The sequence below is a fragment of the Prosopis cineraria genome, unplaced genomic scaffold (assembly GCF_029017545.1).
Source record: "Prosopis cineraria cultivar Desert tree isolate PC_DT_omini unplaced genomic scaffold, ASM2901754v1 PC1, whole genome shotgun sequence".
Lineage (NCBI taxonomy): Eukaryota > Viridiplantae > Streptophyta > Magnoliopsida > Fabales > Fabaceae > Prosopis > Prosopis cineraria.
The window spans coordinates 56841994-56861029 of NW_026555332.1; the positions used below are offsets into that span (position 1 = coordinate 56841994).

Here is a 19036-nt window from a genome sequence, read left to right on the forward strand (position 1 = left end):
TAACAACTTCCTAACTCACATGTAATGACTAAAATTTAGATATAAATGTCCATATACCATCATTAATGCATAAAACTTTTTATTAATAGTTTTAACAACTTAAATAACTTTTATTGACTCTATTTAAGTCAATAGATTCGGGCTCATTTTCTATATAGATAAAAAATCATCTCCTATTTAACAAACCCTAAGCATAAACTTAAACAAGTGGGTTAGGAAGGGAGAAGGAGAGGTTATGAGACTCACTCTTGAGATTTGATGGCTTAAAAACCTATTAGAGCTTCAAGCCTTTTTCTTGTTTCTACCTTCTTTCTTTTCTATTTTTTGTCTTAGCTCGCATCTTATTTATGTAGAAACAGCGCTGTGTGCCATAGTGTACGTCACACACAACACGATATATGGCATGGAGAGGCTCCTTTTCATTCTTTTAGCCCCATATGCCGTAGCACACAATGCACACATCGTGATATGTGGCACAAATAGTTCGCTTCTTTGTTTTCCTCTTCTTTTGATGTTCAGATGATTAAATTTCACTTTAGACTTGAATTTATGGTTGAAATTACAACTAAAACACTCATTAGTCCCCCTTAACCACATACCATATAAATTCTATTTAATTACCCTTAATTAGGTTAATTGTTAGGGAGTTAATTTTTCAAATGTTACATGAAGGTTTTTAATACTTAAAAAATACTTTATGAGAGTGCTACCTAATGTTAAAATTCGTATGGGAAAAATTTATAGGATACAACTGAATAAAAATATTTTAAGGATATTTTAAGGTAGAAATGGGAAAATGAGCGAGTTAGGTGCTTAAAGGCCTATGCTTTGAAGCTCAATTTCCTAAATTTTGATTAAATTTTGAGGCCTAACCTTTATTGAAAAGATCAAGACTAGGTTCGGAAGTTCAATTTAAAAAGAAAAATAAAAAAATTAATATTATAATATAATTTTTTTAAAAAAATAATTTAATTCAACATTATAATATTTAACATCATAATTCAATTCTAAAAACACATGCCACGTAGGATGACAAATTCCTATTATGTTTTTCAACCTCTTCTCCGCGTTCAGCTGGCGATTTTTTCTGAAATGTCATATGCTAATAGTATATTTTAACAATTGAAACAATAATATACAGAAATAAAGTATTTGTTAATTTTTTGTGTTTGTGCGTATAAAATATATTAGTTGTATGTAAAGTAATTTTCATTATTTAACCTAACAAATTTTAAAGCACTATTTTAAATTTTTATTACATTTTTAAACAATTCTAATATATTACATTGGTATGACAAGAAATATAAATTATCATAAATTAATATTTTTTTAATCTCCATACGTTTAAAATTACATTTCATTATATATAATTCAAATAATTTTAAATTTATCAAACTGATATTCTAAAATAAATACATCTGAATATAAATTTTTTTATTACAACTAATTTTTATTAAGTTAATTTTTGTTAGATGAATTTTTTATAAATTAACTCTCGGTTAATGAAAAACCAAACACACACTTAATATTTAATTTTAAAAATCCTTCACGGTCAGTTTGGTTGATTTATTGGCGATGTAACATGTAATGGAATGCAACTAAAACTGAGTTTGTTCGTCTGGTCGGGAATCAAGGTGCATGAGACAAAAAGTGATCACAATTGCAGCATTAAATAGAAAAATAAAATATTCTAACTTTATCGGTTACCAACTTAAGAGAACATTTGCATAAATAACAATGTTGCACCGTTACATTATCCAATGAATAAGGGTATGATTAATAATGTTAGGATATTTTGAACGGTTAAACTATATTTTTAATTTATTTAATTTTATATAAAATTTTAGTTTGATCCTTAATTTTATAAAGTATTTTTTTATCTTTTAACCCTAACATCATTAATTTTAAATGATTATATTTTATATCAATCATTGTTATTTTGAAAAAAAATAAACTTAATATGTTAACATTCAAGAATATTTTATCAATATTTAAAAATTTAATATAAAAATTTATTAGAATGAAACTAAGAGTTAAATGACCGAAAAAACATTTTATAAAGTTAAAGAATTAAAATAAAATGTTGTATAAAGTTAAAAGATTAAAGTATATTTTAGTCTATTTTTAAAAAAAGCAATGTGGCAGTGACTTTTTTAAAGGAAGAATAAAAAAGAGGCCCTTAAAAAAAATCAATTAATTCAAGTTAAATTTCAAGTGTTAAACTCCAAAAATTTGTAAGTCTATCTTTCAATTTTATAATTGCATTGTGATGAATTTATAACTTATATTCTAAATTTTAACATAGTTAAAGAGTAAAAAAAATTTATTTTCCTTATTGAAATTTGGAGTATAAGTTACAGATTCATTACAACAGAGTTATAAAATTAAGAGATTAAGTTGCAAATTCCTGAAATTTAACACTCTTGACCTAACTTAAATTAATTAATTCTTTTAAGATCTCTTTGTCATTCTTCCCTCTTTTAAAACACACAAAGATATAAATAAGAACGTATAGAATAGTATAGGAAATAATGGAATCCAATTTATTTTTAAACTTAATTAAATACAAGTAAAAATTAAAGGATAACTATGCCAGTCAAAAAACACCTTCCCTTTCTTTCATCCCCTTCAGCTTCTTCCTTTCCAGATTAAAACAACCAATAAAAGAAAATTAAAATGCAGGGTCAGAAAATAGAGGAACAACTACAATGAAAAATGCATTGCCAGAATGGGGGAATGAGATTAGATTTAGCAAACATTGTTGAAAAGAGGTGTGAAGACGAATGATGCCTAGACCCGAGCAACGTGACAATGTCTGAATCTACCACTTCCTTCCAGAGGGCAATAGTGCGTCGTCTAGTTTTGCCACTTCATCAAATTCACTTGTGCGTGAATGGCGATGGTTGGCGATGTTGTCGAAGAAGTCAGAGACTATTAATGTCGCCACGAAAGGATGGTGGCAAACTGGCGATGGAAATGGCAGGTCGTGATTTTTAAGGTAATGGTGCCTTTTTCTGATTGTTTAGTTATGTAACTAGGATACAGTATTTCAAATGAATTGTGATTACATGATCAATGTTATTCCTTTCACACTCCCAAGCCCAGCCAAGAAGCACGCTAGGATTATAACAATCGTGATACATGAAATCAAATCAGACGGACTAGACGGATAATTAGTTTTTAGCAATTTCGTGCATTTCATTCTTATATTTCATTTAATTAGGTATGCTTTTTTTTTTTATTGATAAGTCACTTTTAAAGAATACAGTGATGTTAGTAAATATTTTTCTTGATAAGGATGTTAACAAAAATTTGTTAATGACGATGATTAAGTTATCACAAGAAGGCTACATCTCCACTCGAGAAGAGGTTTATGGTTCAATTTCCGTCGTGGCATGTTGCCTTCCTGGTAGTGCTATAAGTGAATAATTAATATTGTTTAACTGCACACTCAATTAAAATTTAGATACTGTGCTTGAACCGAATGAAAATTATGTTGATTAAATTGTACTGTATTAAATTTTTTATAATTTATGTTATAATACTCCATTTGTCCCAAATTATAAGACATTTTTAGAAAAGATTTATCATCCCAAAATATAATATACTTTGATAAAAATAAAATTTCATTAATGATACCTTTACAATATATTCTTTCTCTTCAATATTCTTTAATCAATAAAGTATTAAATGAAAGACATCTTTCAAAATTTATATTTTTATCTTAAAAAAGTAAGATTATAAAGTGTATTTAATAAGTTTTATTAATATATGAGATTTTATTTAAAAGTATCTTATAATTTAAAATAGATGAAGTATTATTTATGAATCATAATTATAATGGTAATCAAGCAAATACTATAATCCATTTTATAATACCATTTATCAACCATATGTACGAGAGTGCTGGTAAACAAAAAATCATATGTGTGAGAGTATTATATAAGTATTACAAGTAATATAATGATTATCGATAAAAGAGTAGGTGTGCGGTGTAAGATAAATTTATTAACATTATATAATTAACTTGAGGCTCATAATTTTTTTTGTTCAAACTTGAAGGACATAATTACATCAATATTTTTTTATACATTTTCTAACCATAATCTACTTTTAAATATCAATAATAGAATAATAGATTTTTCACCTTATGCTTTTGAAGAACATGAACCAAAACTTATTTTATATATTCTCATACAAATTATTTTATAATTTATTATCATGTGTTAATAATAAATTTATAGTAAATTATTTCCATCTAAACCATATTATTATACCTATATAAATTTCATTGTATATTTAACACCTATTATTTTTATTAAAAATATTTTATTTATCATCAATTTTTATTAATTCTATATGATCTGTTAAAATATAAGGATTTTATTATTTTTTATATTTTATCTAAATTTTTAAAATTTATGAATGTAGGTTCCATAGTCCACACTCACAATTTTCAATGGCAGGCCTCACGTCCACTTTTTTATCATGGGGGTCTCACAATTGCATTCTTTAAACAAAATAATTCATTAACTAAATTTTAAAAATTTAAAAACAGAGAAAAGTACTGTTCCATGTGCCGTAGACGTGCTTTACCATGTATATTGACATTGATATTATATATATATATATATATTTTTTTTTTTTTTTGGGGGGCTAGTAATAACCATATTGATATCCATTTTGAGAATATTAATATCAATAAATTAATAATTAATCCGTTTTTGTTTTTGCCAGCAAAAATTTTCCCGTAAGAATTTATGACGCGGCAGAGAAAAAGGGAAAGAAGAGACACCGGAGGGGCGATTCAGAGCAATACAAACTGCAAACTGCAAGGCGATCTGGAGTTAGGAACAGACGCCCGCGGAGACTATTCCGAATTCGGGTCTTACGTTTCAAAAGTACAGAACTGGTCTAATTATTCCATCGCTTGAATTCCTTCCACACAGAGCAAGTTTGAACCGGGTCTTCCCATCTGTGCACGGAAAATGGAGTGAAGAGAGGAAAGGGAAAATGATTGGCATCGTGGGAAGAATTTGTTAACTTCACGGAGTTGATGTGCGTTCATCCTTAGTGAACGCACATTTTCAAATTTTCATGGAAATTTGAATATCCGGATATTTTGAACCAAAGTTGCCGGGTCGAGTCCGATCGAAACGACTCCGCAATTAATTTTATTCTTCATCTCTTCTTCTTAGTTTTAACTATATTAAGCTAACAATAGAGAAAAAAGATGCTTCGATTGAAAGCATTCCGGCCGACCACTGATAAAATCGTTAAGATCCAATTGCATCCGACGCATCCATGGATGGTCACAGCAGATGCATCAGATCGGGTCTCTGTTTGGAACTGGGAACACCGCCAGGTACAGTGTTGTATTGCATATGTTCAATCTTGCCTCTTATCTGTGTGACTCTCCTTTGCGTGGCTTGTTTGTATTTCACCAAATCCTCCTCCTTCTAGGTGATATATGAGCTAAAAGCTGGCGGAGTTGATGAGCGGCGTTTGGTCGGTGCCAAGTTGGAGAAGCTTGCTGAGGGAGAAACAGGTACAACATTTCGCTATGATTAAACAGTACCGCTGAATGTATTGACGCCCTTCACATTTTTGTTGTAAGTTAAAACTTCTGCGTTTGATGCACATGGTAAGACGTCGCATCTGATAATTGGTTGACTGTACTGTTCTACTGGTTTTAACAATGAATATCGACAGCACAGTATCATCCAAAAATCCACCATCTCCGTACGAACATCCTTAACGCGTTGAATTATTTTCAACTCTTATATCAGATGCCACTACAAGGACCTTCATTTCCGAGGAATGTACTAACGTTTTTCGTTGCCAAATTCTTTTATTCTCAATCAGATTTATTTGCATTGGGAGCATGGATGCCATAGTAATTAATAATTTCCTGGCACTTATGCTTTTTGGCTCATTTTTCCATGCAACATTTATTGTAGTTTTATGCTCTGAGAGCTAGAATTGTTTGAATTTCTTGAATGTCACTACTCACCGCTTAGCTTGGCAACATTTATCTATCTTGCAATATTGAATTTACTACTAATTGGCAATAGGTCTTGGACATTGAAATGAGTTAATATTACTTGATGCAAGAAAACTGTTATTACAAATGGTTTCTTAAAATTAGTGATGGCCATAAGTAATTCTGTACTGTTCAAGCAACATGATGTATTTTGTTTTGTAGACTCCAAAGGGAAGCCCACAGAAGCCATTCGTGGAGGGAGGTAATATACCTTTATATTTATATCATCCTCATTCTGGCTTTTATGTTTTATTTGTTTATTTACCATGATTCTACTCTTGCCTTTAAAGTGTTATGCAGGTGAATTTTTATGACGACGATGTACGCTTCTGGCAACTTTGGCACAATCGCTTTGCAGCTGCAGAGGCTCCATCAGCTGTGCATCATCTTACATCAGCTTTTAGCTCCCCTGTCCCATCAACAAAGGGAAGGCATTTTCTTGTTATATGCTGTTCAAACAAAGCTATATTTTTGGATTTGGTGACAATGCGCGGCCGTGATGTACCAAAGCAGGAGCTTGATAACAAATCCCTCCTATGGTAAATCAATATTACATGTGATTATACTCAACCCTTTTTTGTCTCTGATTTCAAATTTTTAATACGGTCTATTAAGACTGTTTGTTAAGTGCTAACTAAATGTTAGTGACTTGGACTTTTGTGGTGAGGCCTATTCAGATTTTCCCCTAGTTTCTTATACAGGCACTCATTGAAATATATATATATATATATATCTAGTAATAATAGGTTGGCATTGGCTTATGTAAATTGCTGAATCATTAATCTAGATTTGCTTCTGGCACTTATTTGACTGTCTCTTACATTGCTCCTATTCTAGTTCTTCTGGGCAAATCCAAACTTTTGTGGAGTGTGAAAGTCATCTCTATTTTCAGCTTAAATGTTCTTCCTGACGAATTCCAGCATCACTTGTGATTATTCCTATGTACTGTATGTCATGTAATTTTATATTTTAATTATATGATAATTACTAACCACAAATAAGGTTATTTGTCGTTTTCAATTTTATTTCTCAACCATTATGTATACTATATCAGCTCAATTTTATACTATCCACTATTATTTGCTGTTGCAGCATGGAGTTCCTTTATCGATCTGGTGGGGGTGATGGCCCTCTTGTTGCTTTTGGTGGATCTGATGGTGTCATTAGAGTTCTCTCAATGATGACCTGGAAGGTTTACTTTTGAACCACCCCCTTTTTGCTGGATGTTTAGAGTTCCTTGAAGTTGAATTCATTGGCTGCATGTTATGCTTCTGTTCCTTGCAGCTTGTGCGAAGATACACTGGAGGTCACAAAGGATCAATCTCTTGCTTGATGTCCTTCATGGCTGCTTCTGGTGAGGTACATTTTGATTTCCCTTCGGATGACTCATGCTAATTTAAGTGTATTTTAGTGACACTATTGTTAGAAATTTATTGCACTTGTTGTCTATGCTTTGACAAAATCAGGTTTTATGAATGGACATGTCAATGGTTAATTTGTCAAAGCTTGATGTTAAAGACTTTAATAAAACTACAGGTGGGTCTTCACTTAGCAGTTTAAACTTTTGAGTTGAATTGTGATATGACTGGTGAATTTACTAAGACATATAGGAGGAAATCAAGGAAGACCTAGAGGGTAGAAGAGAAATATACTGCTGGTTTAGATGCTTGTCTTATGGATCCTAGTTGTGAGGGAAAGTAAATGCTGGCCTAGAGATGTTTTGGGGGATGCTGAGCGGTATAGCCAGTGTTGGGAGTGGTGAGATTTACTTTTTTGGGGTTTAGAAGCCTTTCTGCTTTGTATTGAGGGCTTATGGGATGTATTTTGTAGACTGAGTATGGTGAGGAGAGTTATGGCCTCTTGAATGCTAGATTTATATGTATGTGTTGTGCTGTGTTCTCTGTATTTTGTTGATTTTCTTTGCTGTTGTGGTTGTACTGGTGAATAGGGGTTTTGGCCAGAATCAGTGAAGAAAGATTGTAACACTGATGCGGTTACTTTTGTTACTTAATATCAAAACCATAGCATTTCCCCTTTCTTCTACTGCTGCTTTCATTTTTTTTTTCCCTGCGTTGTTATTGTTTATTGCTGCTGGCTCTATCAAATTGGCCCTTGACATGGCTGTTGAGCTCGTATAATTGAGTGATTAGGAGTTTGACCCTTGTTACCTCATAAGCCCAAAAGGCCTTTTGTGTAAGGAAACAAGTAAAATGTTCTAATAAAATGGTTGATGTTCCTTCACTTATCAGCTTTCACGTACAAATTATGGGACCTGCAAATTTAGCCTTTAATTCTACTATATTATGTGCTGCAATTCAAACCAAAGGCATAACTATAGGGGGCCAAGGCTAACATTTGGAAGATGTCAAAGCCAAATTTTGGAAAGGCTTACCAATCAGAAACTGAAAAAAGGGAAGAAGGACAAGAAAGATTTACTAGTTAAGGATCCCGGTTCCTTAATGATCTAAACTTTCTGATGTTACTAGAAAATGGAAGCAAATCTAGGACCGGTATTCATTGGCGACCTTTTTATTTATTTTAAACTTAAAGGCTAGAGGTAGGTGCTTCTGCAAGATGCTTATGCATTACCGAATGCTACTACTACCTACCTGTGAACAACTCTTATATAAGCCCGTTATAATTTATTTCAATTATTTATGTGATATGTAAATATTATAAAATAAAAGAGTTAGTTAAAGTAAGGGATATAGTTGTTGGTTAGATGCTGTTATTACCATTACTATATATAGAGATGTAGCGTGTTATTGTTTTTCCTAAATGATCATGAGAATTATTCAGAATTCTTCCTCTGTTCTCTCTCTTTCTCTTCTACCTACCTCTCTTCTTTCTCTCTTCTCTATCTTCTACCTTATCAATATGTCTAATACACTAGTAATAGTCCAAAGATCATATGAAGGACTTGTATTTTTTGCGGCTGCACTATGTTTAACAGCAGGATTTACAGGCAAATCATTGTTGTTGGTAAAACCTGTTAATTATATTTGCATGTTTTGGTTGCCTGTGTATGTCTATGCATTGTTTTTATGCTTTGAAGTTTGTGGGGGTTTCTGTTTGATTTGTTGTTAAACTTTCATTTCCTTTTCCTTCTGTTCACCATTAGGGTCTTTTGGTTTCGGGTGCCAGTGATGGATTGCTTGTACTATGGAGTGCAGACCATGTACAAGATTCACGAGAACTTGTTCCAAAACTAAGCTTAAAGGTATCATTCTTTACCTCTGGCCAGGTCCATGTTGAATTATTGCTTAGCATGGCTATCCAACCTGAATATTGTTATAATTGCTGCCTTGGTTGATATTTTTCTAAAAAAGAATTGGTACAAGAATTAAGTCTCAACAGTATCCTCTCATAACTTTACCAGCCTTTACAAGTTAAGGGACTTACTCTCTACAGCGTAGAGGAATCTCAGCTATTTATTCTCAAGGCTACAGTTTAGGCCGCTAGGGAATTAGTTACAATCCCTCTCTGTATTACAATTGTTCCATAACAAGACTATTATATGAAGAGAAAGAAGATAAATACATAAAAGAATGACAAGAAATCATCCTGAAAGTCAATGTTATTTCCTCTCTGGCTATGTGATTGCATATATATATTTGGTTGAATTTAATATTTGGTATCAGATGCATTACACGATACTTTAACTTAATTTCAAAAATCAAAATAGAAAAAGCCAAAAGCCCTATTACAAACTCTATTGCAGCCAAACTGCCAAAGTGAAATTAAAAACAAATTCCAGAGTTTTTACTTTGTTTGTTTCCACCTTGTTTATCAGTTCTTTTCCACCCGATTAAACTTTTCTGCACCTTTTTTTCTGATTTGATATCTACCCATTTATTCCCTTGCAAAACGACTTGATGCATCTAGGCCCATGATGGTGGGGTTGTGGGAGTTGAGATATCTAGGGTGATTGGAGGTGCTCCTCAGCTTATTACAATTGGTGCTGACAAGACATTAGCTATATGGGACACGGTCTCCTTTAAGGTGTGGTATTGGTCTTAACATTTGAAAATTTTTAATTCTGTGAAAATATTTGTGGAAACTACTAGCTAGAATGATCTGGCATAGTGTTGTTCATCTGTGGCCATTCTGGTGTTTTTCCAATTCTCAGGAACTGCGACGTATAAAACCAGTTCCAAAATTGGCTTGCCATAGTGTGGCATCTTGGTGCCATCCTCGAGCTCCCAATCTTGATATTCTTACTTGTGTAAAAGACTCTCATATATGGTATGTGCCATTCTTTCATGGATGGATTCAAGTTTCCTAATTGGTACTTAATTGTGTCATCACAAAATAACTCCACCAGTTAGTCAGGTTGTTACTGGTAAGACTACTTCGTGGGGATGAATTGGCTGTAGCTCAATAATTTCAATTTTGTATTTGAAGAAATTATTTTTTGGACTATTGTCAGGGCAATTGAACATCCTACTTATTCTGCTCTCACAAGACCGTTGTGTGAATTAACCTCAGTTATTCCTCCTCAAGCTCTTGCATCTAATAAGAAGCTCAGGGTATGTGGCTGTAGTTTATAATTTCTTGTTAACAGCTATCTTTTCTATCACGTCTCTCTGTGTACATGTAACTTTTTGAGAAAGCTTTGCTATCGTGAGTCATGAGAATATTGTTCATTGCATCTGAATACTTGTGGTAATTTGAAGAGAGGTGAGGGTAATTCAAAATTAAGAGCGACAAAGTTTGTTGAGACATTTTCCCCAATCCTGCCATCGAAAATATTGGTCATTGAATATGGCATTATTGTCAGGATCAAGGTAACAAATTATTTTCTGTACATCGCGATATTTCTAGTTAGGATATATCAGGGAACATTCTTGGGCAGATACCAAACTTATTCATAGGTTCTTTGGTATTGCATCCTGTCTATGCTTTCTTTGAGGGCTTCCCATGTACATGAAGGTTAAGTTTCCCAGCAGCATATGGAGAATTAGCTGAAATTTGTTATGTATGTTCAGCAGCATATGAAATGTGTCTTTTCATATGCAGGTTTATTGTATGGTTGCACATACTTTGCAGCCACATCTTGTTGCTACTGGAACCAATATTGGTGTTATAGTATGTGAGTTTGATCCTAGATCTCTTCCAGCTGTGGCCCCCCTACCAACATCATTAGACAGCCGAGAGCATGCTGCAGTATATGTGGTTGAAAGGGAGCTCAAACTACTAAATTTTCAGCTAAACAATTCGGCAAATCCATCTCTTGGAAATAATAGCTCCTTGTCAGAAACAGGAAGATCTAGGGGTGATTTTGGGGAACCATTACCTATTAAGCTGGGCAGGAAACAAATTAATACGCCTGTTCCACATGATTCATATTCTGTTCTTTCTACGAGCAGTTCTGGAAAGTAAGTTGCCTGACATTTGCTTCAGCATGGATGTTAATTTTTGTTTTACTTTTTGAGTGACAACTCTCTCTCTCAGGAGCAATTAATTTTTTTTTTTAATAATTTCTAATAATTTTTTTTTTTAACTTAAGAGCGTTCAATTGATGGAGTTAAAAATTTATGTTTAACTGCCATAATAGCTTCATGACTTCTAGTAACCTACCTGCACTTCCTTTCTAATTGAATCCTTGCAGGTATTTAGCAATTGTTTGGCCAGATATTCCTTACTTCTCTGTGTACAAGGTTAGTGACTGGTCAATTGTTGATTCGGGCAGTGCAAGGCTTCTTGCTTGGGATACATGTCGTGACAGATTTGCCATATTGGAGTCATCATTACCTCCTAGAATTCCTATTATTCCTAAGGGAGGTTCCTCTAGGAGAGCAAAAGAGGCTGCTGCAGCTGCAGCACAAGCTGCCGCCGCCGCAGCTTCTGCTTCTTCCATGGCATCTGTTCAAGTGCGTATCTTGCTAGATGATGGAACATCTAACATATTAATGAGATCTGTCGGTGCACGTAGTGAACCGGTATGATATTTTCTTGGTTTATGCTTTTATAGTATTTATGACATTCATGGTGGCTATGCTTTCTATGTTCTAATGGAAAAATCTTTTGGAAATATTCGAAGTTAAATCATGATAATGAAGAAATGGTTTATTTCACCTTCCTTGCTGCCTTGCCATGCCCTATACATGGCAACACATGCACACACACAGGGGATGCACACAGGCAAATTTAGGACTGATTGTTGCCTAGCCTAATACCCAGCTTGATTTGTTGCACACACATGGGATGCACACAGGCAAATCTAGGATTGATTTTGGCCTAGCCCAATGCCCAGCTTGACTTGTTGTGTCATAGGATTGGGTCTTAGGCAATTTGCATGGATTAATGTGATTTACTCCCTTGGATACATACATTGCAAACAAATTAATTAGCACTTCAGAATAGACCAACCTGGGCAGGGACGTTATTGTAATTTCTGCACAATCGTGGGTATAATGTCATGTGAGTTTACTTGTCAAATGATTCATATGTGGAAGGATTTTGTATTCATTGTTTGAAGCAAAAGGTTTTCTATAATAGCTTCAGAAATGTTGAAATGTAAAGACCAGATCTAAGATTTTATGTTTATTAATAATTCCATGTGTGTTATTAACAGTAAGAAGGGCATGTGCTCTTCCAATGCAGATGTTATAGCTTGCTGTACATGTTATCCTTTAATGGGCATTGGGTACTCCGTCAATACAGGAACTAATAGCTTGAATGTCAGGTCACCTTTCTAATTCATGCATCTCTTTTAGGTCATTGGTTTGCATGGAGGGGCTTTGCTTGGTGTTGCCTATCGAACATCTAGGAGAGTCAGTCCAGTTGCTGCTACGGCTATTTCAACAATTCAGTCCATGCCCTTATCAGGTTATGGAAGCGGTGGTCTTTCTTCTTTTACTACTTTTGATGATGGACTTACCTCAAACAGATCTCCAGCTGAGGCAGCTCCCCAAAATTTCCAGTTATACAGGTAAAAGCTAGATCATAGCAATTGTTTGGACTCTTATCTGGCAAAAGTTTTCCTAGCTCCCTTACCCCCTGGTTAATTTGTACTTCTCTTCTTTGAGTTAATAAATTCTATTCTAATTTTATCCCAAAAATAAAAAAAATACTGCCAATATTTGATGCTCATATTGCCTATAATTTATAAAACTTAAAATTTACTCATTTCATGCATGAACTGGATAATACTACCTGTCAATATTTAGCCATTGGTAAGCATGCCTTTGGAACTAAAATGAATATCATTTTAATGAGGAGGAAATTGGATTTTGCTGTATGAGTGTCAACATGAGTGTGCAGGAAATTTGTCTTTAAGTTTTCTAATAGAGTGATATAATTTTGGGGTTCAGCCCTCTTCTTCTACCAACATGAATATTATATATCAACAAACCAGTCTCATACAAATGCCCATATAAATATGATATAGCCTTTTGGATTGAGAATCTCTCTCTTGGTTGACATGGATTTTGATGCCCTTACATCGACTTCATATGCTGATAATTAATGATTTTACATGTATCAGTTTATGTTTGTCGGAATCATATTTGACCTATAAAATCCTATTTCACATCAGGTTTACATTGAGTTGAGAATGCTGCATATCATGACTTTGTATTTCTTTACTCTACATTTGGTCTTTCTGATGAGACATTTTCCAGCTCCTTTAGATTCAAGGGTGCATTTGTTTTGTTTCTGATTTAGTTGGGAGACTTTCCAGCCTGTGGGTGATCTGCTTCCTCAGCCAGAATGGACTGCCTGGGATCAAACTGTTGAGTACTGTGCGTTTGCATACCAACATTACATTGTCATATCATGCTTGCGTCCACAATATAGATACCTGGGAGATGTTGCAATTCCATACGCTACTAGTGCTGTTTGGCACCGAAGGCAACTATTCGTAGCCACACCAACTACTGTAGAGTAAGCTGTGTGATCAGTCCTTTAATTTATATCATAATCATATACTTCATGAAGTTTTTCATATATTGAGTTATTGACTCATTTCTTCTTCTTCTTCTTTTTTTTCATTTGTTTAGAAATGGAATCCACAACTACACTCTGCATCTTTAATTCTCTGTCAATCTGCTATAAGGCCAAATTTTTTATTAGTCTTTTATATGTTTTTCTGTCTATCTTTGTCATTTTATCAGGTATTACTTAGGAGCAATTGCATCACTTGCTAAGAGACATTTTTTCTTGGCTTGGCCAAGAAATGGGGTTGGAAACCCTTTGCTTCAACGCTTTTTTCAATGTTTTAGCAATATTATGCATGGATATGTGCATCTTCATGTATTGCCTCTGTTTCAGGAGCCAAAATGACAGGAGTTGATAGTTTTGTAATATCCTTATTATTGTAACCCTTTTTTCTCAGAATTGTTTTTGTGGATGCTGGGGTTGCACAAATTGACATAGAAACTAAGAAGATGAAGGAAGAGCAGAAAAGGAAAGAAGCACAAGCAAGAGCAGTAGCTGAGCACGGAGAGTTAGCACTAATTAACGTGGATGGTCCGCAAGCTACTACTGAAGAAAGAATATCATTGAGGCCGCCAATGTTACAGGTTAGAATAGCCGTTAGAGTTTATGATCTATGGAGCATGCATTTAGGGTGTGTTTGGCAGAAATGAAAAGAATTTTAAGAAAAGGAGGAGAGAGAAAGTGTGTTTGGTAGGCCATAATAGCCTTCTTTTGGAAAACTCACTTCCATCAAACAGAGGAAGGAGTCTTCCATCAAGATAACTAAGGAAATGCCACTTCTTTAGAAAACGTTAATTTCAAGGACAAAAATAACCCTACCATTTATAGTATAGGTCTAATTATCTCTTTTTTGATAAATGGTATTTGTGTCATTTATTTGTTTTTTCAGCTTTTTATGTTTAAATATTTTTATTTTTTCCATCCATACCAAACATGCAAGTCGGTTCCATGGAAGGCCCATTTTCAACCTTTCCATTGTATGAAATGTGATCTTAGGGTATAAATAGATCCATGCTCGGGGCTATAATATTTTCCAAAAGAAAAAAAAAATGCTTGATGGACTATTGCTGGAATTAATCCAGGCTTCTTGCTAGGGTTTTCTTTTACATGATTACCTGAGAAACTTTGTTTGTCAATGGCTGAATAAATATTTTGGTGGTGGCATGTCTACTTTAAGATTGGCATTTTCTGCTAAGGCTGCATGGAATAATCTGGGTAACTGGAGTTTAGGTGCAACGTACATGGTTCTCCTTGTATTAGCTATTTCTTTGATTACAAGGTGTTGTAATGAGTATGTGGGTCCGGTTCACATAGATGGAATGGAAGACATTTGTGCAAATTATGATTTTGATAACCCTTGAATTTGTCCTACTTAAAAGGCTTTTAGTTGGTTGTCTTATCGATGTAGGGTCTTCTTTTTCATACTTTAAAATAAAACGTCTTCAATTGCATGAATCATCCATACTTTTTCTTCATAGCTTGTTAATGTACAAGACAAACTGCATGTTGAATTTCTTTGCTAATCTGTTTAAGAGTTCCCCCATTCCTTTGACAAAAATTTCTGATTTTAAGCGTTTTAAAAAGTTAGATTTGTCGGGTGCCCTTTTTTGGCCTTTGTATCTGAGCACGATGATTAGTTACGTTGTCATCTGAAATAGTTTATATCTTTTTGCTACATCAGGTGGTGCGATTGGCTTCATTTCAGCATGCTCCTTCTGTGCCACCTTTCATATCGTTGCCAAAACAATCTAGAGTTGATAGTGATGACTCTGGGATGGCAGAAGAAAGGAAGGCCAGTGAAATAGCTGTTGGTGGTGGGGGAGTGTCTGTTGCTGTTACTCGATTCCCAGTGGAGCAGAAACGTCCTGTTGGGCCTCTGGTTGTGGTGGGCGTCAGAGATGGAGTTCTTTGGGTCATTGACAGGTAATTGTGATGACATAGTTCCAACAATTTGCATAATCTATCAAAGCCCGTCCATATATGCCAGCTAATTCTGTTGAGTTTCACATATTCTGATGCCTGAATTGTGGTAGGTACATGTGTGCACATGCTTTATCCCTGAGTCATCCAGGCATTCGTTGCAGATGTCTTGCTGCCTATGGTGATGCTGTTAGCGCCATAAAATGGTATTGATATTTTTTCCCCTCATCTCTCAACACCCCCCCCCCCAAAAAAAAAGAAGAAGAAGAAGAAGAAGAATAAATAAAACGGATTCAGCGGTATATTTGTATATCTAATATCATGCATCCAAACTAGTTAGAAAGTACTCTGATGTAAAGATCTGTTACAAGTTAGCAATAAAAAACAATATGTTTGGTTAAAAAAATATCATACGTTCAAACAGGGCAAGTAGGCTTGGAAGAGAACACCATGACGATTTAGCTCAATTCTTGCTGGGAATGGGTTATGCAACTGAAGCACTTCATTTGCCAGGAATATCTAAAAGGTATGATGCATGCTCAGAATTTTCAGGCCTTATTTTTCTGGATCACCTTCTTCTCTTTTGTCAAGTGTAATTGTTGGGTAAAAATATCTTTTTTTTTTTGGGCTTTTAGTTGAATAAGTATTGAAATCCTCATTTTAACGCATGGTTAAATATATTGCTCTTACATATGTTCTGCAGGTTGGAGTTTGATCTAGCAATGAAGAGTAATGATTTGAAGAGGGCTCTTCAGTGCCTTCTTACCATGAGTAATAGCAGGGGCATAGGACAGGATAACACTGGGCTTGGCTTGACAGACATACTTAATTTGACAGATAAAAAAGAAGATGTAGTTGAAGCTGTTCAGGGCATAGTGAAGTTCGCAAAAGAGTTCTTGGATCTTATCGATGCTGCGGATGCTACTGCACAAAGTGAAATTGCACGTGAAGCACTCAAAAGGCTAGCTGCAGCAGGCTCAGTCAAAGGTGCTTTACAAGGTCACGAATTGAGGGGGTTAGCCTTACGCCTTGCAAATCATGGAGAGTTAACACGGCTAAGTGTAGGCAGTCTGCCTCTATTCTTTCCCGACCCGCATTTTGTTTGGCGCATGATGAAAATAGCAATCATAGCTGCATGTACACAGGTCCATCTCTGTTGTTAAAAAGACTCAACTGCCATGCATTGCAGGGCTTGGTAAATAACTTGATCACTCTTGGCTTGGGACGGGAAGCTGCTTTTGCTGCTGCAGTTTTGGGAGACAACGCTCTGATGGAAAAGGCATGGCAGGATACTGGGATGCTGGCAGAGGCCGTGCTTCATGCTCATGTATGAGCCGTTTCGAGCACACCAAACTTATCCTATCATTTTAGTGCTTTTTATATGACCCAATTGCATTATTTTCAGGCACATGGACGCCCGACGTTGAGGAACTTAGTTCAGGCCTGGAACCAAATGCTACAGAGAGAGATCGAGCCTGCTTCATCGCAGAAGACAGATGCTGCAGCTGCATTCCTTGCCTCTTTAGAGGACCCCAAACTTACAAGTTTGGCAGAAGCAGGGAAGAAACCGCCAATTGAAATCCTACCTCCAGGGATGATGTCTCTTTCTGCACCGATCTCCGTTCAAAAGAAACCAACTTCTGCCGCTCAGAATTCACTGCAGCCACCTGGCAAGCCATTGGCATTGGAAGCTCCTCCGACGGCCACAGCAGGGCCACCGAGTGCACCGCCTCCCCAGGAATCTGAATCCACATCTGCACCAGTTACTGATTCAGCTCCATCACAACTTGCCCTAGACTCCCAACCGGATTCAGTGGCTGCTGCATCTCAGCCGGAATCAGGGGAAACCGATGTAGATAAGAAAGAAGCTCCTGCCTCTGCTGCATCAGCAAATGATGCAGTTCAAACTGCCGGCGCTGAAACTGTTCAATCAACGTCTACGAGCAGTCCGGCACCAACACCAACGGAGGGCCCACCGAAATCAGCTGAGGCTCAGGAGGCAAATGTTCCACCTGCAGTATCCGTTGCTGACTTCCTCGCATGATTGGTATTACTTTAAACTTGGTTACGTCAACGGTTTGAGAATATATTCATTAAAACACGGAAAATATTTTCAAGGTTTCTGTTCTGCTTCCTTCTGTAAAGATAAGTTATTCATTTTGCAAGTTGTAACAATCTTTCCGAGCTTTAGGGTTTGCTTTCTTTGTATTGTCGTGATGTCTTATATGTGATCTAAGTTTTGGCTTTTAATATTCAAAGTAACTATTTAATTCCGGCAGGGCAAGCAATATCAATATTACGATAGAACGTTATATTATCAATATATTAATATATTATACTTCTTTCGTAAAAAAAAAATAAAATATTTTTAATTAAATTTTATCTTTCAATAAAGTAGTTATTTATTTTTAAACTAACTCTATCTTTTTATATTTATTCCTATTAAATTACTTTATAATAAATATATAGTCATTATTAATATAAATATTTTTTTAAAAAAATAATAATTATATTTTAAAGATTAAAAATATTTTATATTTTTAAACATTCAATTTTTAAAAAAATATTTTATATTTTTTAACGAAAGGAGTATAGAATTTATAGAAACCCAAAGTATTCGTAATTATGTTTTTTATTTGTAATGCATAACTATGTTTAATGTAACTAATGATTGTAATATATCTTTGTTATTTATATTAAAAAATTCAATTAATAATTATTAATAATATAGAAAGACAAAGAAATAAATACCTTTTTCATTTTGATCGAAAGGATCCGTCATTAAGCGGTGAAAAATGACTCCGTTCTTTATTTTCTTTTTTATAATATCCTCTTCATAAAATATAACAAATAAAAAGTTATCTGATGTATAAAAGAGTAATAAAATTGCAAAACATTTAATTTGTCAAAGTTAAAAATATTTTCCTACCATTTTAAAAAATAAATTCAAGAAAAATTTGATATATAAATTATAAAAAATCCAAAGACAGTACGGGAATTCACCGTATCATTCCATTATATTTATAGCAATCATCATTTTAATTATCATACCATCAACAACTTGAAGTAATCTACGTTATCAAGTGCATGGTAATTTCTGGTTGCTTTCCCTTCCGATTCCAAAATGTATAA

At 34.4% G+C, this 19036-nt stretch overlaps 1 protein-coding gene across 1 annotated transcript; it reads left to right on the forward strand.

Moving 5' to 3' along the window:
- The first annotated feature begins 4769 nt into the window (after window positions 1-4769).
- LOC129312972 (uncharacterized) lies at window positions 4770-18154 on the forward strand. The gene is made up of 21 exons (XM_054955781.1): window positions 4770-5365; window positions 5464-5548; window positions 6206-6245; window positions 6334-6582; window positions 7136-7235; window positions 7328-7402; window positions 9165-9263; window positions 9929-10045; window positions 10173-10288; window positions 10473-10572; window positions 11063-11421; window positions 11655-11985; window positions 12763-12977; window positions 13712-13930; window positions 14382-14568; window positions 15666-15907; window positions 16018-16110; window positions 16329-16430; window positions 16608-16965; window positions 17094-17231; window positions 17310-18154. Exons 1-21 carry the CDS (start codon window positions 5234-5236, stop codon window positions 17946-17948), a joined length of 3996 nt encoding a protein of 1331 aa, XP_054811756.1. The 5' UTR covers window positions 4770-5233; the 3' UTR covers window positions 17949-18154.
- The last annotated feature ends 882 nt before the right edge of the window (window positions 18155-19036 follow it).